General features: G+C 39.2%; 1 protein-coding gene across 1 annotated transcript in view; it reads left to right on the top strand.

The window, feature by feature from the left end:
• EMCN (endomucin) overlaps positions 1-25,048 on the top strand; it is a 50,825-nt gene extending 25,777 nt beyond the window's left edge. Inside the window, exons 7-13 of the mRNA XM_067468612.1 lie at positions 3,856-3,942; positions 15,111-15,152; positions 15,844-15,876; positions 19,675-19,770; positions 20,094-20,118; positions 23,914-23,975; positions 24,933-25,048. Of these exons, the coding sequence (XP_067324713.1) occupies positions 3,856-3,942; positions 15,111-15,152; positions 15,844-15,876; positions 19,675-19,770; positions 20,094-20,118; positions 23,914-23,975; positions 24,933-25,033 (446 nt within the window). The 3' untranslated portion in view covers positions 25,034-25,048. The remainder of the gene's footprint in view (positions 1-3,855; positions 3,943-15,110; positions 15,153-15,843; positions 15,877-19,674; positions 19,771-20,093; positions 20,119-23,913; positions 23,976-24,932) is intronic.
• The last annotated feature ends 287 nt before the right edge of the window (positions 25,049-25,335 follow it).

The raw sequence follows: 25,335 nt of genomic DNA, 5'->3' as shown, positions 1-25,335 counted from the left end.
TGCCCTCAGCTAATATATGAGGGCGACTAATAAATGAATATATATATGGCAAGTAATCAATCCAACCATTTATCTTTCAGGGAGGCAATCCAACATGCATCTCAGATACTGGGATGTTATAAAGAACTTTCAATTGATATTCTTATAAAACAGAAACCATTTTCAGTCCTGTCTATATTCAGTGTTTCCTGCCTACACAAGAATATTTTAATGATTCCTCCTCAACTTGTTAAAAAATGTCTAGTTTATAATGGGATGATAAAGGTTAAGATCTTTATTGTCTTTCATGACTTCTGTTGTGAAGATGTGTGCATTCCTGGAGACAATGTGTGCTTGCAGACCACAACAGGGAAATAGGGCTGCTGGGACAGAGAATGCAGTACCACTAAACCAGTGGTTCCCAACCTTTTTTTTTTTTGACCAAGGATCACTTGACCAGGGACCATTCTCCAACATTAGTACCAAGAGGGTTACGAATCAGTTTTTGGTCAACTTTAGATTTGGTTTGGGGTGCTGATTCAGAAAATTGCATTGGATAGACTACATCAGCTCTAGTTTCTGATCCAGAACATATGCCATGGTCAATAACAGGGAAGGTTTGGCAAGTGGCATGAAAGGAGCAGAAATAAAATAAAATAAAGAGGAGGGAGGCTCACAGACCAGAATTTCGTCCTTGCGACCCACTGGTGTTCCATGGCCCAGAGGTTAAGAACCACTGACTAAACCATGATTTGGGTCAGAAGGTGGGGCTGAATGTCTGCAGGATTTGCAATAGACCCTCACAAGAGCTGCCAATTTCCAATTGTTTAAACAGCAGTGGAATATAAATGATGCCTCCTTCTCAACTCCAACTGGAGGATCTTGGGTTTCAGTTCAGAATGGTACTGTATTAGAGAGGGGTACTAAGTGGATCTTTGTGCCTAAAGACAGCCCATGACTGCAATGAGCAAGCCTTGTAAGCCTTATAAAGTTTGCAAGGCAGGACATTAACTATCGATGAAAAGAATTTATTCTCCATTCCTAACGTCTCCTTTTTCCACACAGTCTCCAGGATTTCCAGAGGGATACTACTGATTTTAGTTATTGATTTTAATACCTAGAATGTTCAAAGCAGCTAGAACTAAATCAATCAAAACAGCAAGAAATTCAAAAAAGATAAAACGGTTAACAAGCAACATAAGCAGCAAGGTCAGGCCTTTCATAATTTCACAGATGAAAATCAAGACATTGTGTTGGCATTTCCTTGGTAACCTTGCCGGCTGTTTTTCCTCTGAATTGGGTATTACAGTGTTCTGAAATAAAAAAAGGTGCAGTAGAGGACATTGCCTACAGAAATATGTGCCATTAGAGAGAAAAAATGAATATGCATTAATTTCCCCCAACCTAACTTCACACTCCTTCTGTTAACAATCAGTTCAGAACTCTGACAAGAGCCATGTGTATCTCTCCAAGCAGCCTTCCGGGCTGTAAGGAAAGGGGAAAGACAGTTATTTCAGAGGAAGGAACTGGCAAAGTCACCTCTTACTGTGTTGTCAAAGGCTTTCATGGCCAGAATCACTGGGTTGCTGTGAGTTTTATGGACTGTATGGCCATGTTCCAGAAGCATTCTCTTTTGACATTTTGCCCTAATCTATGGCAGGCATCCTCAGAGGCTGTGAGGTCTGTTGGAACTAATGGGGTTTATATATCTGTGGAATGTCCAACAGTAAAATCTGGCTACCACTATTAAGGGTAAAATGTAGAATCATGTTTTTTCTATAACATTTTAACAAGAATGAGTGGCTTCATTATAATCTGTCAACCTTTCAGCTGTGGGAATTCAAAAAAGTTGAACACGAGCTGAAAGAGTACGCAAAGAGTATTAATCCCATCTGACATCTGTTGGCTGCCTCCTGCAGAATTCTGGGACTTGTAGTTTAGTGAGGCCCAGGACAGTTCTGGCTGAGCATTTGAAAGCTTCCCCCCTCCCGCCAAAACGACATGCCCCAGAATTCTGCAGGAGGCAATTTACAGGCTTTCAGACATATTCTTTGCCTGGTCTTTAAGCACTAGTACAGTAGTTCTCAATCTTCCTAGTGCCGCAACCCCTTAATACAGTTCCTCATGTTGTGGTGACCCCCAACCATAAAATTATTTTCGTTGCTACTTCATAAGTGTATTTTTGCTACTGTTATTAATCATAATGTAAATATCTGATATGCAGGATGTATTTTCATTCACTGGACCAAATTATGCACAAATATCCGATATGCCCACATTTTGTCATTTGGGAGTTGTAGTTGCTGGGATTTATAGTTCACCTACAATCAAAGAGCATTCTGAATTTCAGCAATGATGGAATTAAACCAAATTTGACACACAGAACTCCCATGACCAACAGAAAATACTGGAAGTGTTTGGTGGGCATTGACCTTGAGTTTTGGATTGGTAGTTCACCTACATCCAGAGAGCATTGTGGACTCAAACAATGATGGATCTGGACCAAACTTGACACAAATACTCAATATGCCCAAATGTGAACACTGGTGGAGTTTGGGGGAAATGTATAGGTAAGGAGAGTATAATGGAAGATATAATTTAAAAAGCACAGATTTCTGAGAAAGGGTTAATTGGAGTAATATACAAAGGAATGATCGAAGAAGATGAATATATTATAAGAACATTACAAGATAAATGGGAAAAAGAGGGAGTAATTACAAGACAAATAATAGATGACTTTAAAAAAGAGGCTAGGAAAATCAAAATAGAGAAGTTCAAAGAAATGGAAAGGAATTATTTATGGAAATGGTATCATGCCCCAGCATAGCTATTAAACATGATTAATGGTAAAAACTCAACTTGTTGGCATTGCAGCTTAAGCAAAGGATTGTATGCACATATGTGGTGGGAATGTCCAAAGGCGAAAACATTTTGGGAACAAATAACAGGAAAAATGGAGAAAATATTTAAGGTACCACTTCAAGTAAATATGGAGTTGATGTTCATGGGAATATTAGGAAACAAGAAGATCAATCTAAAATATCAAGATGTATTCAAAGCAATGATTCTTGCAGGGAAGGCTGTAATAGCTTGGCATTGGAAGGATGCAAAAAAATGGAATATGGTTAATTGGAATAATTATTTGTTTGACCAGGTCCAATCAGAAATTATTGCAAATGTAACCTCTGAGGATACGAAGAAAGACAAAATGAGGAAAATTAAAGAGAAATGGTTCATATATTCAGAATGGATAAAAAGAGGCAAAGCCAATGTAAATATTGTACAGAGATGGGAAAAGCTGAGCTCATGGATGGAGTTAAAAAAAAACAAAACAAAAAAGTGAATGAACTCTAAGACATACTAGATAAGGGAGTGGATAATATTGAACGGAGGAGGTGGAGGATAATGGATGGGGATAGAGAAATGTGGTTACAGACGACATGTATGTATTAATTGTATAAATCCGCTCACAAAGTAAAATATCAATAAAATACATATACAAAAAAAACCTTTCAGAGCTGCCTCTACCTGGATGTCCTCATCCTACAAACGTGTATCTGTGCAACTTTTTTTTTTTTTTTTGCATGGCAAGGTGCTTCTGCAATGACTCACTTCTCAATCTAGATTGACTTGCCAGATGCCGGTAGGAGTCTAATCATATGGAGGGTTTCCATGGAGCCATCTGTTATTGACATGGAAACTCTACATAGAATCAGGAGGGTTTGGATTTTATCAACAAAAGGAGAAAGCTACCATGTGAAGGGGTTTTTTTGGAGGAATGTAGCAACATATAGATTGGTGCTGCTGGTAGCAAAACAAAGCAAACTTTAGAACCATGTTGTTGTTGGTTGTTCATTTGAGTTCTTTTTCTTACAGACCAAAATAACAAGACAATGGCTAGTCCTGGCACTTTGAACAGTACAACAGACACATCTCAGGAAGCAAATGAAGAAACAACTACAAGTAAGTGATGACAGATTTCCTGCTCCTGGGAGAAATAACAGTATATTACAGTACAACCCCTGTAACCGCATTTACAATTCAATTTATCCACATCTGATATATGTACTCTCTAGACATTTTTAAGTCCTCCAGCACAACTCTATAGTACTTTGGGGGCAGAAGTCCTTTATTTCAATAGGGATCACTATTATCTGTGGGTTCGTGTATCTATATAAATTTTGGTAGCATGTCCCTGTGGATATAAGGGTCATACTGTGGTTCATTTTTTGAGTCATCTGTTGATTTTTAGTTACCTTTCTTCTCTTTTGCCAGATTGTGATCATATTTCTGGGTGCACCACAAAGATTGAAAATGCTTTGAAACATGTGCACAGCAACAAGTATTATATAGTTTTTCAACCCTGTCTCACACACATGGAAGAGCAATTGTGGAGGCCGACTTCCTAAAACCTGAGACTGAAGGGTGGTTTTGGGAATGGAAGGGAATCGTCAACACAACCCTCTTACTGTTACACAAAGTTCAAGGTCTTGTGCATGAGTGTGGACATCCAAACATGATAACAATATCAGGTGTGTGTGGAAAAAATAACAAAAATAACTGAATGGTGTGTGTGGCTGCTCCCAGACTCACCAAGAAAGATAGACCTGGCTCCCTCCCTGTTGTGCTTCCAACAATAGGCAAAGCTCATTGCATTCATATGAGTTTTGGCATTTGGCAGAATGCAAAATAGACACATCCTTAATGAGATATGCCGTATTACTATGTGCTTTATTTTAAATATATATAATTATATACCACTTATAATTTTTTTTATTTTGATATCAAATTTGTAACTTGTGGCTTTATTTGTACCTTCCTTTTAAATATTGTTAGGAACCATTACAATTTTTTCTCACCTAGTATACATTCACAAGTGAAATACCCTAAAAATGCCAGATCCTGTTTGATCTTGGAAGTTAGCATGGTCAGCACTTCCATTCATGGATGGGAAACCATCCATGAATACCAGGTTCCATAATTATATCTCAGAGAAGAAAATGTCAAAAACACCTCTGAGTAGTCATTACCTAGAAAACCCTGTGAAATTCATGGGGTTGCCTTAAGTTATCAAGCAACTTAGGACAAATGTTAATGCATACATGTAAAACAGCAACATTGAATTGGAGAACCATCTGGGGAAGAGCTACTTGGGGTCCCAGTTCTGGGGAAAAGGTGAGGGGGAGGAAGAAATGGTAATAGTAGTAGTTGTAGTAGTAGTAGTAGTAGCAGCAGCAGTAGTACTCTTTTCCTTTCTTGTTGCGCTTTTTCTTTGTAATGCCCCTGTACAATGGATCCTGTCCAAACCTTGGAAGAGTTACTTTTTCAAACTGCAACACTCATAATTTATCAGTCACTATGGCCATAGGGACAAGGAGTTTATTTCCAAAAAGTAGCATGTCTGAACTTGGATCTTCCCAAAGAGGTTTATCTGGACTCATTTCACACAAATTTAATCCTATCATCTGGAGAAGGACTATAAAGCAGCATGTAAAGTTTTGATGGCAATAAATAAATAATGTGGCCAGATATGGCTATTATGAATGTTTAAGCTGCACTTAATAGCTCATGACTGTTATGTATTTACTACCCCAATCTGAAGCAGCAGCAGCGATTGATATGGGTCTGTTTCCCTGTTCTTTTGGGAAGCAGCTGGTTACCATTTCCACCCATAATTCTCTTGCAAGCTATCTCCTGTTTGAGGGACCCTAATTCTTCTTGCCACAAGCAATAGTGGGGATGGGGGGGGGGTAACTGTGGTGCTTATTACGCATGGGCAATCCATGGTTCTAAATTGTTCTAAAGTACTTAAAAAACTAGAGGGTTCTGGTGTGTTACTTCTAAAGTGTTGCTAAAGTTCTGGTGGTGAAAATTTCAGAACTCGGAAAAAAAATCAACATTTCATTATAAATGGCAGTTCCTAATTGGAACTATCATAAAAAATCACCAATAATGAAAGAATAATGAAATTTTGGAAGTTTGTTAGAGTTCTGAAATTTTCACCACCAGAACAACACTTTAGAAGCAAAGCACCAGCACCCTCTAGTTTTGAAGTACTTTAGAACCATGGATTGCCCATGCCTAGTGCTTATGCATATAGGAGGACCAGCAGGTTTTTACTTTAGTTGGCATCATAGCTCCACTTCTGAGCAATCAGAGGTAAGAGATTTGTTCTCATTTTAAGTCTCATTTCATTTGGTTGTCAACCAAAAAAATAATGAAAGAAAAAGCACAAATGAAAGACTGCTGAGGTTTATTTACTCAAGGGCCATTGGAGAATATGATAGAGGATATTCTAGGGTCTCTTTCTTTTGCACCATCTGTTTGCCTGTTAACTTCCTAGTAGAATAAGACAATTGGAAATATGCATGCCAGCGATGTCAAAAAATAAAGTTTTCCCTCACCTCCCTCCATAGTTCATTGCCCACCAACAACTTATTACACACAATATTGTCCTTCTCATTATTTAGCGATGGATTTGGACATTGTCCCAGAATCTGCTTGCAGGGCATCTGCCCCTGTATCTCACAGGCCACCCAAAGGATACTAAGACTGACTGGAAAGAATTGGGGAATCATAAAACATGAATGATAGATCTGTCAATCACTGTCTGTTTCTTTGGCTTTCCCCACTGATGAACCTGATGTGGCACAATTACTCACTGCATGCTGGTTTCAAAAAGAGGTATTCAAGACCAATGGTGCTATTGACCAAATATGACAAATCACTGGTTCAAAGAAGACAAAATGGACAGAGTGACAGACGTGGGGAGGAGTCTTTAGGAAGAGATTGGTTTTGATGTTTTGGCAAGAAGGATCTCTAGCTGGGCAGGGAGCAACAAGAGCAGAAGGACGAAAAGAAAGTAAGAAGAATAGAGAGTTATGAAGCTGAGAAAGGAAATAGTAGAAAGAGAGGAGGAGGTAGCAAATGTGGGATGAGAATGGAAGGGAGGGAAGGAGAAGTGTTGGCCTCATACTTTGGGGTCTAAACTCATCTGCCATTAGATGGGTTCCTCCCAACTACCAAAATGTGGTCACTAAAGTGTTACAACCAAGAGAATGTAAACCACATTGGAGAAAATATTCATAGTCCCTTTTGGAGCTATTTAATATTAGACAATGATAGTGTAATGATTACACTCCAGATTTCATAGTTCCATCCTATAGAATCCTGAAATTTTTACTAAACTATAAATTTCATGATTCCATAGGATGGAACTATAAAAACTAGAGTGTCATCAGGGGTTTAGAATACTCTCATTGGGGCTTTCCCAAATTTCAAACCACATGCTTATGTTACTTATTTAGGAGATCCCTCATAGCCTGAGAATGATGGCCTACCAAGTGTAGTATCTTTGTGGTGGGTCTGTAAGGTGACTGTGGAGACCTATTCTTGATCTGCAAGTTCTTCCACAGTGATGACATCAGTTTCCATGTAGAAGGTGGTCCCGGTCAGGGTTGGCGTGATGTGCCTTCCTCTTGGTATGTTTCTCCCTTTCGCTCTCCATTCATGCCTCTTCAAATTCCACAACACTGCTAGTCACAGCTGATCTCCAGTTAGAGACCTCAAGGGTCAGAGCTTCCCAGTTCTTGGTGTCTATGCCACATTTTTAAGGTTCACTTTAATCCCATCTTTAAACCTCTTTTCCTGTCCACTAACATTACATTTTCTGTTCTTGAGTTGGGAGTATAGTTAGTGCTTTGGGAGGCAGTGATCAGGAATTTGGACATTGTAGCCAATGTCCAGCGAAGTTGATGGCATAGGACCATCACTTCAGTGATGGTGGTCTTTGCTTCTTCCAGCACGCTGACATTTGTCCACCTGTCTTCCCAAGAGATTTGCAGGATTTTTCAGAGGCAATTATGATGGAATCGTTCTAGGAGTTGAGTGTGACATCTATAGACAGTCCATGTTTCACAGGCGTATAGCAGGGTTGGGAGGAAATAGTTTTATAAACAAGCACCTAGGTATCTCTATGAATGTCCCGATTCTCAAACTCTCTGTTTCATTTGGAAAAATGCAGCAGCATTTTTCAAACTACATGATTCCATAGAATGTTGTCATGGCAGTTAAAGTGGAATTGTAGTCCTTTGTCAATTTGAACCAATGCACTTTCACTCAGAAACCTCACTTCATCCAATAAAGCTTATTTCCAAGAAAAAATCTAAACATTTGCAGTTCATGTCTTTTTAGAAAGTTTTGTCTAACATAACATAGAATGTGTCTACACTTTCCAGAGTAAGGATCTCTTTGCCAGCAATCACTGGCAAAAAGGAAGGCATTTGTGGTGGCCAGTGATGCCCCACACACCCTCCCTCTTCCCTTCATCACGTGGAGGAGATGGAAGAGGGTGTGTTGGCACCCTTTCCCTCCCCCCATGAGATGGCAGAAAGGGCAACAATGCCTGTTGCCCCAGCACCCTTTCTGCCATGACACAGGGAATTGGGGAGGAAAGTGAAACCCAAAGTACACTTTCCTCCCCATGGTGGAGAACAAAGCGGCTTTTGGTTCTTTGCCTCCACTTCGGGAGGAAAGAGGACAGAACCTGCCATGCGCACAGGAGGCCCCAATCAAGCCATGAAATAAAGCAGCAAAATGGGGCATTTTTGTGCTGTGTGAAGAGGTCCTAAGACAGATTAAAGCATTCTAGAGCTGTTCCAATGCAGCACAGGAGTGTCCCCACAGCCCTTTGATCATCCAGATGGCTGGCCAGCCAAGGTAACATTGCATCACTGCAACAAGCAGCTCCCTGCTGACAAAAAAAGAATTGGGTCTAAGCTTCTGTCTAACTCCATTACTTCTAAGGTTCAAAAACAAGAGGGGCGGGGGAACCCTCCAAAGACTATATTTTTTTCAAATACAGAGAATAGAGAGAGGTCTGCATGCAAAGGTGGAAAAACAGAAGAAGAATATGAGATTTCAGTTAGAGAGAGCACAAATTGATAAATTAACAGACATTCAGGAGTGGAGGAGATTTCCTCAGCCTAGCTAAAGCTAACTAATTTCTGCTTGTTGAGGACTGCAGACTTGAGTAATGTGAGGTTGACTTCCAACAAAATGAAGAGAAGGGGAGACATATCTCCTACCTTGGCTCATTAAAGGAAAAGTGCAACATGAATGTCCCATCTTAAAAAAATGCAAGAGCTGCGTTGTCTAAATTGGATGTTGATACTCCAATTATATGAGAGAACAAGCACAGCTTCGACATAACACCATGTGATCAGCTTGGTTTTGTTTTCAGAATCTTCCAGAGTATTTGACTATGTTAATAAAAAGACATGTCAAGTATGTTATTTTTTCCAGATGACAGTTTGGTATTTGGGTCAACAATAAAGGGATATATTCTAGGTCAATAGCTACCACACTGACTGAAAGCAGTTCTTTGGAGTATTCATTTAGGTATAATTTGGTGATGTCAAGGGGACCTTCCAGACAGGCCCTATATATCAGGATGTGATCCCAGGTTTTCTGTTTATCCCATATTATCTGGAAGTGTGGACTCATAATTCAGTTCAAAGATGGTCTTTATCAGATCCTGGGATACAGGGCCTGTCTGAAAGGGCCCAAGGATTGAACTTAAGGATATCATACAGACAAACTTTGTAGCCCACTCACTACTTTGCATTGTACAATCCTTATTGGAAATAAAGAAAGCCAGGGAATAGCTAATGGCTAGTTTACATATAGATAGTCATGCAAGTCAGCTGCAGTAAAAGAGGAGCAACAAATGCATTTCTCATGATGTCATGAAATATAGTCCACTTCGTGAGATGCAATATTGTCCCAAATTTCGAGTATATCTGCAAATCATAGTGTTTCCGTTGCAGTTGTAAACAATGAAAACAGAAGAAAATTAAATGCAGACATTACTAACAATTACATTATTAATAATGGCTATTCACAACATTGCTGCTAACATAACCATTCTGACACCAGAGATGTGTTCACACAGTCTAATTATAGCAGTTTGATAGCATTTTAACTGCCTTCATTCCAGCAGGGTAGAAACAGACCTAGACCAGCTTCAGGGACAGATACCTTTGTGGCATTCCCTGGTAGCTGGGGAAGATGGCCAACATGGCCAGAAAGCCCACGTGGTCACTTCCCCATCATCCCATTCCATTCAGAGGCAGGCCAACTCCATTTACAGCTGTAACCAATAAAGCTGTGGCTTTGTTCCAGTTATATCTGTGTGGCGTGGTATTTCAAATGTGGAGCAATTTTGCCCTGTATATGTAATTCAGATGAAAAGAATGTGCTTTTGCCAGAGGAAACAAAAATGTATGATACATCAGAAGTGATGGTGCTAAACTCATTTTCACAGTATTGCCATACCCCTTCTCCCCCCCCCCCGCCCCCCAACACATGGGTGTATTCTTTCAGTGTTCCTGGTTTTTCTAACAATAGCCAATTATAGATCGTAAATAGTGATCACAAATAGTGACAGTCACTGTTTTGTTTCTGCTAGCTATTTATAGTAATATATGTGAAACAGAGGCTCATCAAAGTTAGGATTGGAAAAAAATACATGCATAAATTCATCCCCAGTATGGAAACCGTAGCAGATGTCAATTGAAGTCAAAAGAAAATACAAAACAACCAACAATCATATAGAAAATAATTGTTTACGATTATAAAAGTCTACTATGTCCTATTAAAAGATATTTCATCATGGCTAGCTAACAGCCAAAAGGCCATCCAAACAAAAAACTTGTGGTGGGATTCTTTGGAGCTCAGGATCAATTCAGGCTTATAGGGAGATATATGGTCTGTCAGGTCACTCATATCTAAGGAATATAGGATTTTACAGATCATAATAAACACTTTGTGTCCAGAAACAGACTGGCAGACAATCCCTTGCTATAGGAAAATTGCAGTTTTGTTCTACAGAATGACTGGATAGTAAATGACTTCAGAATGTTCATTTCTTAAATCCAAAGTCTCTTGATAAAAATCTAAATAGATACCATTCTATTGAAATTAGGCTCAGGCTTCTATGGGGTTACATATAGCCCAAATGCTACAGGTTGTCAATACTAGTGTGGTATGTTTCACCAAAACCACTTGCAGCTTAGTAGTAGGGTTGTGCTTTTGGGGATAAACCTTGCCTATTTCATGTCTGGGCTTTCATTGGGGGCCCCAATCCATTTTGTGGTAGCCTCCCAAAATTGAGAGGGTAGATATTTGTTTTTGGTTTGGGTCTCCGGAAATTGGACCATTATCGGGGTGGCTTCCCACCCACTGGCTCCCCTTCCTGGTGTGTGCTTTAAGGAGGTTTCCATTCTTCTTACCTGGCACCTGCTATTTCTATTCTAGAGCAAGAGGTGCTCGGCTGCAGGCACTGGCAGTTGCACATGCTTTCTGGGCCTGACTGCACACCACGCCACACACACTCCCTCCTTAGAAATTGTGTGTGTGTGTGACATGGCATGCTGGCAGGCCCAGAAAGCATGCACAACTGCCAATGCCTGCAGCCGAGCACCTCTTGCTATAGAGTAAGAGACACTCAGCTGCAGGAATGCTCCAAGACTGCCTGCACAGCCTGGCTGGCTACCATGCACACACTCTCAGAGAGTGTGTGGTGGGGCATGCAGGCAGGCCTGGAGTGCCCTGCATGCCCTGCCACACACACACTTTCTTTCCAAGGCAAGGAGACAAGTTTGGCTGCAGACAAAAGCAGGCTTTCGTGTTGAGCAGATTTTTGTGCGGGAAGGGAGCTTCCCATTTTGTGCTCCCGAAGAAACAGACACGAAAAAATGGTAGAAGCAGTAGGAATGAAATCTGTGCACAACTCTACTTAGTAGCATATAATAAATATAGCATGATCTCCATGTTCACTGATTTTACTTGTCTAATTCTAGAATGTATGTAGAAATATCATAAGAAAACAATGAAGGGATTAAGAGAAAAACTTCTGCACATTATTTTATAAGAAACTGACTTGTATTATCACCAATCCATCATAATGATGCACACTGGATTTCCTTTTAAATTACACATGATATAAATAAATCATTTAGAAAGCCCACACCTCTATTAAAGTGCAGCAAAGGGATTTTTGACTGGTAAGAATAATTTGAGAATAAATAATAGAAGAACTAATGCATTCCTGTTGACAGATTTCTTCATGATCAACGGAAGGGAACATGACTGCTATATCTCATTGTTGGGGACAAATATAATTTAATGGTTTAATGGAATACTATATGAGTTGGGAGTTCCTGGTTGCAATTACATTACATCAATGAAATCATGAAACCATTTCAGGCCAAAAAAAACCCCACAATTTCTCTGTCTTAACTTTCCCATTTAATGTCTAAAAATTGAAAAATAAATATGAAACAGCTCCATTTAAACAACATGAACCATCAAGCAACAAAGTTAGCACAAAACAGCACAATACATTTTTATTGTGGCATAAGTGAATTGAGAATATACTGCAAGTTGCTTCTGGTGTGAGAGTACTGTCCGTCTGCAAGGACATTGCCCAGATGTGTTACCATCCTGTGGGAGACTTCTCTCATGTCCTTGCATGGGAAGCTGGAGCTGACAGATGATATACCCCATCTTGTGGATTCGAACCACCAACCTTGAGGTCTCCAGATCAGCAGTTCAGCTGGCACAAGGGTTTAACTCATTGCACCACCGTTACACAATTCATAAACAGTGTTAATATGTGTGGCTTTCTAGCTCCAAGGGCCTTCTTAGTGGATGCCCTTGGAGACTTTTTGGATTTTAGGACTATTAGAAGGGCTTCTTCTTCCTGTTTTTCTATCGGTAGATAAAGAATGTGTAGAAATAGGCTTTTAAAATAGTTAGGTGTTTTCTTTTGTTTATAATGCTTTTTTATGTTTTTATATAGTAAACATTTTAGTTTAAAAACGGTTGCAATATTGAGGGAATGGATATAAATAAAAAAAATTAAGTTGTTCCTTCATATTTATGCAGTTTAGCATCTCCATGGATGCTAATATCCATGAATTCTGGTTGCCAATCGGGTTCTGGCAAGTTGGAGGAGCTACCCCAACCTGAACCCAAGCTATGTAGGGCTTTAAAGGTCATAACCAACACTGTACTTTCCCTGGAAACTAATTGGCAACCAGTGGAGTGACTTTAGCATAAGAATGATATACTCCTGGGTGTTCCTGTGGTTTGAGCTATCTGGAGTTTCCGAACTTGGTATGGAGGTACAGTAAAACTGTGTTACATTAAGTTAAGTTTGTCTTCATTTGCTTTTAATTACTGTATTAGTATTAAGTCAACATAGAGTTTACAGTATAGTATCACATGGGGTATAGTAGAAGGTAGACCTATTTTAATAATAGCTCTCAAGCAACCCAAAACTACATTTATCTGACATCTACCAATCTCTATACCAGTTAACTAAGAGTCTACTGTACAAAGGTGTACTAGAATGGTATTCCTTGTATAACATGGCAAAATCAAGATTTTCCTTCCAGATTTTTCAAAATATTTTCAAGCCATGAATGATTAAATCTGTGGATGAAAATTTTGTGGCTATAGAGGGGCAACTATAAATAATAATTATATACTCAAAATAAAATACATTTACAGGTTCAAACAAATACTGATTTGTTGCTCTATTTGTTAATGCAAGTGTGTACTATATACTTGCAATTGTAGGTTGTTTTTTTAAAAAAATAAATAGCAAATGTATTCCCCTACAAATTTAGGGAGCAGCATGCAAATTTGAGAATAAATTCCATCATTTCAGAAAAAAGTATATATCTTTTCAATAACAAATGTTTTTCCCCAAAAGATTGGAGTGGACAAGGGAAAATGAACAGAAGGAGAAAAAGAAAGCAAAAGGGGGCAAAAGCATTTTTTACACTAAAAAAATCAAAAATTTCAGTCAGTCGAAACTGTCTAAGCATGTGGAAAAGTTCAAGTAACACAATAATGAAGGTTAGACTGTTTTTGACAGAATGAACATGACAAGGCAGACAGGCAGAATATTGCTAACCAATATAAGCCGAACATTAACTCAATAAATTTGCACCTGGACCAGGAATAAAAGATCTACTTTTAATGAGAACAGCAATAATTTTGAAGCAGACTATAAGAAAACCTCTGAAAAGGATCGGTAGACCTTGTGCTAGTGTTAAAAGATTAATTTTATTAGAAAAGGAGAGAGATTGCTTAACATATAAAATGTGAAGTTCAGATACCTTATTTCAACCCAGTTTAAATCTCTATGTAGCAAACACTATTTAACTGGCATAAAACCAAAAGTTGACATGGAGTGTAATTAGGTCAGATTTAAGTGGAATCAATTAATATTTGAATTGCTCTAATTGGATTGGTTCCTAACCTAAAGGTTATTTCCTTTTGGGATTTAGATATTTCCCTTTGGCTTAGATATCACAGGCAAACTATGGGCTTCCAGAATTGTTAGAATCAAGTTTCCATTGGTATCAGTCAACATGGCCAATGACCAAGTATGAAGGTCATATCAGAAATATTAAAAAAAATAACTAGGTATTTTTAATTACAAAAATATGAGTTAAGCACTGAAAGGTCTAAATGGATGCAATGACGCCGCAAAAGCTGTAGTTCAATATAAGCAGGTGTGCCTGTTGCTTAGTAACGCCACAATTTGAGAGAGCTCTCAGTGTGAGAGAAGCCTCTCTGTGTGAGAGGACACCTCAGTGGGAGAAAAAGCCTCAGTGGTAGTAAGCCTCACTGTGGTAAAATAGACCTTAGTGTTATTAGGCCCCACAGTGTGAGGTAGGCCTCGTGTGTGAAGCTCCAGTGTGAAGGTTGAACTTTATTTGTCCTAGGTGTACAGGTTTCCTTAAGGCAAGGCTAATTCGGAGGAAGAGAGTTTGCACATTTGAATGTGTCATTGGACTATATAGTGCCTGCTCCTGGATTAACATAAAAATCTGCACAGTGGGGGGAAGGGGGGGGGAGAGAGAGAGAGAAAGACAGCAGCATTTGCACTCAGAATCTCAGTCTTGCTATTTGGAGTGTGGTGGTACTGAAGGAGAGAAGAAAGGTACTATTGTGTTCCGGTGCCTTCAGACCATTATGTTCAAGTACCAAATGTAATTTCTGAAAAGCAGAAAATATTCCAGTGAATGATGTGTATTTTCATGTCTTTCTTATAGATACCACAGATAATGAAAAAAGGGAGGATCCATCTCCTACTGGTGAGTAAATCTGGTGTGTTCTGTCCCTTTCCAAAATGACTTAAAGCTTATGTTTTAATGTAGCAGTTTGATTCCCATGTGGCCAATGGCATAAGGGGGAATGACTCTGGACTGAACCCTTTCCACAGCTGCTCATCTTAGGACTTTATCACACCAGACTGCTGCCTCGTGGCATTCCTGCTCTTTAAGCAAATAGAAACATACAATTATTGGAACTCCTCACTGCCTTTGCACTATGCTGTCACTCTGTTGATGTGATTTCCCATGATCGGTCTTCTGTAAAACCTGCTTCCTGTCCACCCTGTTCAACATGCACACTGTATTTCCTCCTATTTTGCTGCAACTGCACAGCCACACAATACTGTTATTCTTGCGAGACCTTCCTCTGCTTTGCAATATCAGAGCTGAAGGAAATTATTGCAAAAGAAGTATTGGCAAAACAACAGCGATATTGGCTTAATTGATGGGTTTTTCTCACGAATGAAACAAGATGATCCAGTCACAATTCAAACGTGATGCAACCCCAAGACAGACATGGTGTCGTGAAGTGATGTTTTATCAACTTTGTGTATAAGGTTTTCAATCTATAAAGATATATATATATGTATGAGGGATGCACAGATGTTATGCTGAATATGTGTCCATTCATTCATATATTTGTGAGAATATCTCTACTTTTTCCTCCTTATAGATAGCGGTGCAAAGGATGATTCTTCGTACAGCAGTGAGTAAATTCCATGTGTCCTATATGTCCTCTCAGTTCCCCATTCATTGCTTTTACAAGCTGTTTGGCTGGAAGGTAGTGGCTGGAATGAAATTGTCAGCCTTGTCAGGGACTGCTGGACTAGAAACGTAATCTGCCCGCCTGTCTAGCCCTTTCCAAATGGGAGAACAGGATATAATGAGCTCAGACTGACATCGCTTTCCTCTTCAAGCTGCAGAATTCTTCCTGAGGATTGAGGTCAGTGTGATATGTGTGAACAGACATAACCACATCACCCTGACAGACAGAAGGACAAGTTTGAATAATAATAATAATAATAATAATAATAATAACAACAACAACAACAACAACAACAACAACAACAACAACAACAACATTTAGCAGGGTATGGGCAAGGCATTTGGAGTATGCTGCCTTCTGGTGTTTTTTTGTAATCTTTTAGAGCAGGTATGGGCAAACCCAGGCCTGGGGACTGGATGCAGCCTCTTGGACTCTTTTCCCAGGCCCTCCTCTCTCTCACCATCCTACCTTTCCTTCCTTCTCTCTGTCTTCCCTCCCCTCCCTCCATTCCTTTCCACCCTTCCTTCCATCCTTCTCTTACACTCGTTCTTCTTCCTTTACTCCTGGGGGATGTTTAGCTGGGAGAAGAGAAGATAGAGAGGGAACATATTTCAAGATTTTAAAAGGTGTCCCAATGAGGAGGAGGGGGAAAACTGGCTTTCTGCTGCTCTAGATACCAGAGCATAAAACAGCAATGGTTTCAAATGGCAGGGAAAGAGATGCGACTGAAAAGATTAGGAAGAACTTCCTGGAGAGTGGCATAGGCTGCCTCAGAGTGTGGTGGAGTCTCCTTCTCTGGAGGCTTTTCTGCAGAGGTTGTCTATCAGGAGTGCTTTGATTGTGCCTTCCTGCATGGCAGTGGGTTGGACTGGATGGCCTTTGGGGGTCTCTTCCAACTCTAGGACTCTAGGATTCTATATCAGAAGTAGGGAATATGGGTTCTAATTGATACACTTTTTATCTCCTGTCCACCATCTCATCCTGACCAATACCAACCTTTTCAGGATTCAAACATTTCCCATCTTTCCTTCACTTTCTGCCTCTGAAAAAGAAGAGGAAGGGGAGGAAAGGATAGGGAGGGGGTTGGGGAGAACCCCTTTCCTCCCACCTCGCCCACCCTGCTCTAGCCCACCATGTGGCCCCCAAGTTAGAAAGTTTTCCCATTCCTGTTTTAGAGTCACAAACATTTGGGTGCTACACTTAATGGTATATCTATAAGGGGAGGCCAAAATGAGGACACCTCCCCACAATAATAATTCTGGGCCTTCCCATGGAACCTTCTTACTTCTTGAATTTCTAGCATTGCTGAGATTGAAAAAATGAAATATTTTCACAGCTTTTTTTTTTTTTTTTTGCTGTGTCCTCATTACCTTGGTAATTTTGTCCCCACTTTTTTCTTGTATTTCTCAATGTGCCGTTGAAGTTTTTAAGTAACTTCAATATACTACAAATTTGGGTGCTGAAGGAAGATTTCACAGATGAAGGGGAAACTTTCTATGAAATGCCAACTTCTTTATTCTGCACCCCATAATTATACCCCTGACTGTATATGAAGCATAAGTGAACAGAATATGCCTACACAGAATATTTCTATTTGGTATATTCTGTGTAGGTATGTTTTAGTACTTGATTTCCACAAAGGTTGCTTTCAGGCTGTCCGCATGTGAAGGTGTTTAAAATCTTTCTGCTTGACTTGCTGTGATCCCAAATTGTGAGGATATTTCCACACGGTTTACAAAACCAACTGAAATATATTTCTTATGCAAAAAGGAGACATGACAAACATGCCAAAATAATTAAAAGTAATTCAGTATAAGTTAGTATTTATTTCTTTATCCAGTTGATAAGCTGCCTTCAGTAATGAGATTTTCCAGCAGGGTGGACAATTACGGATCACCCCATCCATTACCAATTTACATAAAATTTGCAACTTTAAATATTTGCTGTATATAGAAACATACTGCATCTCATCAAAGTAGGAAAGTCAGTGACATTCACACTTCACAGTTATAGTTCTATATTCCATTTCAACTGCAATGGCACATTGTATGCAATCCTGGCACAGAATCGGAAATACCCCTCCCTTCATTCCCAAAATTCCAAAAGATCTTGCTATGGAAGTTACAGTGGGAAATAGTGCTATAACTGTGCCATGTGAAAGGAGCCTCTAGGGACATATCTACATGGGCAATTTAAACCAGGGCATCCAAGAATCTGCCTCATAGTGTCCACATGATGCATGCCCCCTTCTTGCTTATTTATTATTTATTTACTGTATTTGTATACCACCTTTCTCAGCCCACAGGCAACTCAAGGCGGTTTACAGGGCAAAATTCAATGCCCACAGTACCATAAATAGAATTAAAACATTAACATATCATAAAAACCATAACAACATCAATAAAAGCATAAAACATTAATGTCTCCTTGTTAAAAAATTGGGACAAGACCAAATTGGGACAAGGCCACTTACTGTATTGTTATGGTAGCGGGTCCAGCAGCAAATAGCACCAATGTTGGAAGAGAAAGATGCTCTGCTAAAGTCCTGGACAGGTTACACATCTGGCAGAGTAGTTTCTCTTCTGACCAAAATGGCTGTTTCTACTATCCCCCTTCCGAACACTGCTGCTGCACACCAAAACCAGTGCAACAGATCATTGCAATGCCATCGCCCATCAAGAACAAGCCATATGTTGCTCTATATTAGGGTTTATGTGTATGTGAGACGTTAAATTTTGCCATAAATAAGTTGGTAATAGCTTTGAACCCACCCCTCGCTCCAAGGTGAGAAAAGCAGTATACAAGTGAAGTAAATATATAAATAAATAGATAAATAAATAAATATGTTGCTAATGTGCTATTGATCTTTGCTGGGGTAATGCCATTCCTAACTCAAATGTGGAATGAATTATGCCACTTGGGAAGATATACTGTGTGTGTATGTGTATATATAGAGAGGGAATGAATGCAAATTTTATATGGTACATCTATTTCCTACAGCGTACTTTGGATGTAAAGAGAGAAACAGGTATCTTCTCTCATAAAGGCTGTAAGCCTGCCACTTAGTGGTCATACGGGAATATAGAAAATCTAGCCATTTGCGGGTCTTCTCTTGCTACAAATAAGGAGTGGGTGGGCAGAAAGGAGAGTGAGGTCTTTGACCTGTTTGCCCTAAAATCGGGATGATTTGCACTAAATTAGCAGCAAGGGTCTCTCATTTCCCATATCATAACAATAGTAATTTTAGGTCTAAATTGGACTATTAGAATGCCTGACCTCTAGCAACCTAATGTTGAATTATATTCATGTATGCAACCCAGAGTTGATGGGGTTGAAACACAATTGACCCCACTTCCCCCCAAAAAAGATATTTTGCTGCTTGGGGGAAAAGTCAAGATGTGTTACCCTTCTCCAGTCATGTTCAGAAGTGAACTGGCTGATGAACCTCATTCTAACAAGAGCAGTGGAATAAACACCTGAAAGTGGCAAGTTAATTTAGGGAATGCCAAATGGGCATACATAGCTCTATGCTTCAGAAAAAGTAAATAGATGAAATACTCAGTTGAGTCAGTTGCTTCACTAGGCCTAACAATAGGTCCAGTTCTAAATTATCCTTCCCTTGCTGTTGATAGTGGTCCAAAAAGCATTGAAATTTAGCTTTTTGATATTTAATTTTATCTCTGAAAAAGCATGTAAAGTAGACATTGTGAATGAATAAATTTTCTCTGTTACATGCAGGTATTCTTTTGCCAGTCATCATCGCCTTGATAGTAATATCCCTCGTTATTTTCCTTCTGATGGCTTTGTACAAAATATGCTTGAAGACAACTCCTGGTATATATTTAATTTTATTTTGTTTAAAAAACTGTATTTTAAATATTCATTATCATTATACTGTGTGTTATCATTTTCGATACAAAATACTTTGAACTGACAGGGATTTTTCTGTGCGGGTGCTTTGATTTTTTTTTTAATCTTATGTTCAGTGTAGAGTACTTTTATACTCTTAGTTTGCATTTTTTTTAAAAAAAAAATGTAAATGTGCTTTAAACTAGACATGGAGAGTTTTTTTCTGTTCAGGGGGAAAGGGTATGAAAAGATAATTCCCCAATATATCATGATGGAATGACAAGACAATCTGCTTGTTTTCTTTTCAGAGAGGCAAGAAAATGGAACTGAACAGTAAGTTGTGCCCCTTTCCTTCTGTCCTTCTGTATACACTTTTCCTAATGGTTTTCTGAGGAAGATTGGAAGGTGAAACAGCAGAATTGGAATATATCAATGAACGCCAGTCTACCAACAGTGGGTTGAACAGAGATGGTGGTCTCTTGGCACACTGCATGTATCATGTTACCAGTTAACATCCCAGCTTCATGAGAATCCTTTTAGCCAATGCTTCATGACTCCTTTCTGCTTCCCAGTTGACATCACACTTCAGTCCAATATTTTTTCAATAATAATAATAATCATCATCATCATCATCATCATCATCTTTATTTATATTCTGCTCTTATCACTCCAAGGATACTCAGAGCAGACTACAGAATATATATATGGCAAACATTCAATGTCGTTATACAATTCACAAAGACAGACAATACATAGAAAGAGGCAAGGCTTCCCTCTTTTTCATTTCCGACATCTGGAGTCTATGCTCAACTCAGGCATGGGGAGGTGCTGCCATTTTTCCATGCTGAGGAGCTTCTTGTCCATAGATGCCTTCTTGATTGAATTGCCGGAATGTCTTCAGGGTGTCTTTTACCTCCCCTCCACAGTGGTACCTATTTATCTACTCACATTGCTGTTTTCCAACTGCTGTGTCAGCAGAAGGTAGGACTGACGGTGGGAGCTCACCTCAACCCATGGCTTGAACTACCTATTTTCTAATTGGCAAGATTTCCTATAGCATGCAGTTTAACCCGCTGTGCTAACCACAGCCCCAATCATTCATATTGTTATCAACTCATTCTAACTTTAAGCAACATCTGTCTCCCTCTCCCCCCCCCCCCCCCCCAGCTACCATAATTAATACTGGAGTTGTCACCACCTCACCATACCCACAAGTCATGCATTTCCATAGCTATTCACACACAGTCTGCCTATAAAGATCTGCTCCTAGGTATTTCACTCCGTGCCTCTGAGGAAGTAGACTTTGGGTGCATTTACACTGAAGAATTATTGTATTTTGATACCACTTTAATTGCCATGGCTCAGTGCCACTGCACCATTAAGGTTTAACCCACTGCACCACCAAGGGGCCCTTATATTACTATTTGCCATCACATGGCTCAAAGTGCAGCTTGCTGATATCTCATTTTGTTCACAATCCTAATAGTTTTATATTTCACTACATAAACAATCTTTTTTGCCTTCTTTTTGTTTTTCATTACCTTTGTTAAAGCACATTTTCTCCCTAAATTATTATTTCTATCTCAGACTAAGTTTTCACAAAATCTCTTGGAAATCTAAAACATTTCTCCTTTCTCTGAAAGTTTCTGTCCACAAAAAAAAGGTGGATGATGCTAAGAACCATCTGCACACAATCTTAATTGTAACAGTAGACATCCTGTGGCAATGCAGTTGGTGACTGTACTCACAGTTTGGTCTCATTTGGATCATAAAGTTTCAGCACTGTGACAGCTCAGAGGATTTATTTCTTTCATTCCTCTGAAAACAGTCTCTGGTTCAAGCAATATCGCTCTTCCATAACTCATGCAATGGCTCTAGCAATCAAAACAAATTTGGCAGTTACCATCCCAGTAAGTTTATTCTTGCCAAGATATCCCAAAGTTCTGGAACAGAAGGAGGTGTTTGCACTTCTCCAACAGACCATATGTTATCTTGACTTGTATTTACTCTGCCCTCCTTTCTCTTCTGCTCCAAAAATTCAATTTTGTGTGAGCAGAAGTTTCATTTGACTCCGTTAAATCTAGACTTAATAAAGTCCAGATGGACTACCTTGAAGATTTCAACATATTTCCCTACTGTTGACCCAGATACCAAACTGTCATCCATAAAAACCATAACATGTTCAGCTCCCTTTATAGCACCTTCAGTTACCTCTGGAAGATATTGGAAGTACTGGGATGAATCCAAAAAGGCAATCATTTAAAGCAGGGTCTTCCAAATAGAGTTTCAAATGTGCTCAGGTTGGCCTTTATTTCAGCTAGGGTAATGTTTTTGCCAAACTGCACTATATCCCTGTACAATCTAGGGAATGCAGTTGCTGTTTATAGTTCCATACACAATATTCACCTAGAAAATGCATCTTTATAGGAAGGTCAAGTGCAGTCTGTTAATCCTCCCTGAAAATGCTTTCTTCCCTTAGAGTAAGCCTGCCTAAACTAAGACTTACATCAAAGTCAATATTACTTGTAAAGGATACTTGTGATTTGTGTTGCCTCAAATAAGAAACAGTAGCTCAACCTATAGAAATGCCTTCATAAAGAAAATTAAGTTTCCTTCATTTCAGGATTTTTTGTGTGAAATATTTATCCAATCCAACCATTTGAGGGAAAATAGTGAAAAACACAGGAATCAGGGCGTTTGACACAAAATACCATTTTCTGCACAACTGTAGGAGCCTTAAAAGCAGTTTTTTCACAAAAGTATGTAAAGGCTCTGACAATGCGGCAAAAACTCTTATAGTATTATCTAATGGGGAAAGAATTTTTAAAATATGCATTCCAGCTGAAAAGAATGGGATAAGCGAAGATTTACATCCCTAGCCAAGATGCATTGGCTTAGTTGGAGGAAGAAGAAATCAACCTGTTCCTTTCAGCAACCTAATTCCATTCCTGTGCTGGGACAGAGGAGACATGCTTGGTACTGAGGAAATGGTTTCTCTTTTTCCCAGCATGGAAATGCAGCTACCTGCTTGGGAAGGAACAGAGCTATCCATCTACTCTTCCATCTATAGTTTGCTTGGCATCCTTGCTGGAGGGAGAGTCTTCTGTCATCTCTTGTGCATAAAAACATAGTATGCAAAAAACAATGTGATGCAGCAGCTTAAAAAGCCAATGCAATTCCTGGTTGCATCAATAGGAGTATAGTGTCTAGATCGAAGGAAGCAATAGTGCCATTCTGTTCTACCCACCTGGAATACACTGCCCATTTCTGGACACCACAATTCAAGAAGAATATTGACAAGCTGGAAGGTGTCCAAAGAAGGGTGACCAAAGTGGCAAAAGATCAGGAAGCTGTGCTTGAAGGTGTTAGGTATATTTATCCTGGAGAAGATAATGTCAAGAGATGATATGATAGCCATATTTAAATATCTTGAAAGGGTGTCATACTGAGGAGGGAGAGATCTTGTTTAGTGCTGCACCAAAGACTAAGGCAGTGGTTCTCAACCTGTGGGTCCCAAGATATTTTGGCCTACAACTCCCAAAAATCCCAGCCAGTTTACCAGCTGATAGTATTTCAGGGAGTTGAAGATCAAAACATCTGGGGACCCACAGGTTGAGAACCACTGGACTAAGGCATCGAGCAATTGCTTCAAACTAAAGAAAAAGAGATTTCATCTAAACATTTGGGAGAACTTCCTGATGGTAAGAACTGTTCCAGTGTCTTGGTGTGTAACAAACTCTCCTTCTTTGGAAGTTCTTAATATGAGGTTGGATGGTAATGTGGGAGTAGAATTAGTTTGGACAGGATGGTCCTCATGGTCTCTTCTGATTCTGTGATTCTGTGATATGATTCTGTGATGCACTGCTGAGGAAGAATAGGATATTTTTGCCCAGCATGGAAGCCAAGCAAATTTTCCGTGAAAGGAGATCAGCAATCAGATAGCACAATTGGGATCTATGACAAAAGGGAGGGAAAAAAGTCTGCAGTCTGAGAGGAAAACTGTTTCAGCTGGACTCAAACCACAGTTGATTACATCCCACCTCTAGATTAGAAATGTTCCTCTTTCAGAAATGTTCCCCTTGGCATTCATTACTCTTTTAATGTTGGCATTTTGGTATGTCCTAACAGAGCCCCATCAGATAAAGAGAATGTGAAACTTATCTCTGTTAAGACAACATCTCCAGAAACTGGTAAGCTATACTTGCTTATTAACAACTGTTGCCTGAAGTTAGCAAGAAGTGGAAACTGGGTTTTAAAAATATTGTTCTGCATGAAACAAAACATCAGATTTTACCAGTTCCCTTGGCCTAAATAGTTGACCTATGTGTACTGAAAGTGCACAGTGTCACTGTTCCAAGACTTGAAAATGTTACTTATGACAGTTAAAAGTCCCCTTTCCAACAAGTAATATTTGCATGCTGCCTTTTAAAGAGAGAAAGAGAGAGCTTCCAAGTCATCTTGGAAAGTTCCACATCTTCCACCCTGGCTAAAAGTTCTTCTTTTTCAGGAAAAAGAAAAGCTCAATAAACTCATTACTGAACAATGTTGCAGGCATCACATATTATATCTGGAAAGCCTCTGAGTCATAACCACTTGAGGAACCTGATTTTTCTCTTCCTTTTCACATTCGAGCTAATTCAATTTGTATTTAATATACTTTTCACCGCTGGATTTTTGAAAGTTTTTAATACATTTCCAGCTCATATGCTTTTTCATAAGTTTTAAATCCACTTTTGCCTTGAGTTCTGTGATATTGCGTTTTTCAGTTAAACAGGGCTAAAAGGAAAGGCTGTTCTGCCTCCAAATTTTGCTTGGATGCTTCTTTTTTTAGTCACATTCATCTTTCTCTAAGGCAGGGCACTCATGTGGAGTCAGGGGGTCCTTTCTGGCTCCACAAAACCCCACATGGGCTACAATGTGTCCCATTTTCTGGAGCCAAATATGATGTTCCATTCACATCCAGACAATTTGGGGAATTATCTGTGGCTGTTTTGGGAAAGCTTACTGGCCAACTGGGTTATTCTGAAAATTGTAAACTCCCCCTCCCCCAAAAATGTTTACCTGTGTTTGCAATTAAACTCTGATGTCATTAAAACCTGATGTCATTATGTTGTTATGTCTAATGAATTGACCCTTCTCTTTCTTAGGAGAGCAGTCTTCTCAAGGGAAGAATAAAACTCGTCAGCATAATGATTCCTCTTCACACTCGAGCAACAAATGTGTACGTTCGAGGTTTTCTGTTCGCTAAGCACATCATTAATATTTCTTGTTTTTAATATACATACTATGAAAAATTTGATTCAAACATTGCAATTTGGCATAGCACAACTGAGGAGTAATTCTATAAGCGTAACATTATGTTGCATTTCTTTAATGTAGGAGTTTGCACTAGGAACTTTATAATGACATCTACATTGTAATAAAAGTCAAATTATTTTTATATCTTACTGTGGTGACCTTTGTATAAAGAATACAATATAATCATGTTGGGATAAATATCTTGAAACTTTATTGCATTTCAGGTGTGAAGAATTCCTGTTTTATTATTTT

This window comes from Anolis sagrei, chromosome 5, assembly GCF_037176765.1.
Source record: "Anolis sagrei isolate rAnoSag1 chromosome 5, rAnoSag1.mat, whole genome shotgun sequence".
In the NCBI taxonomy this organism is placed as follows: domain Eukaryota; kingdom Metazoa; phylum Chordata; class Lepidosauria; order Squamata; family Dactyloidae; genus Anolis; species Anolis sagrei.
This window is presented reverse-complemented; position numbering and strand designations above follow the sequence as displayed.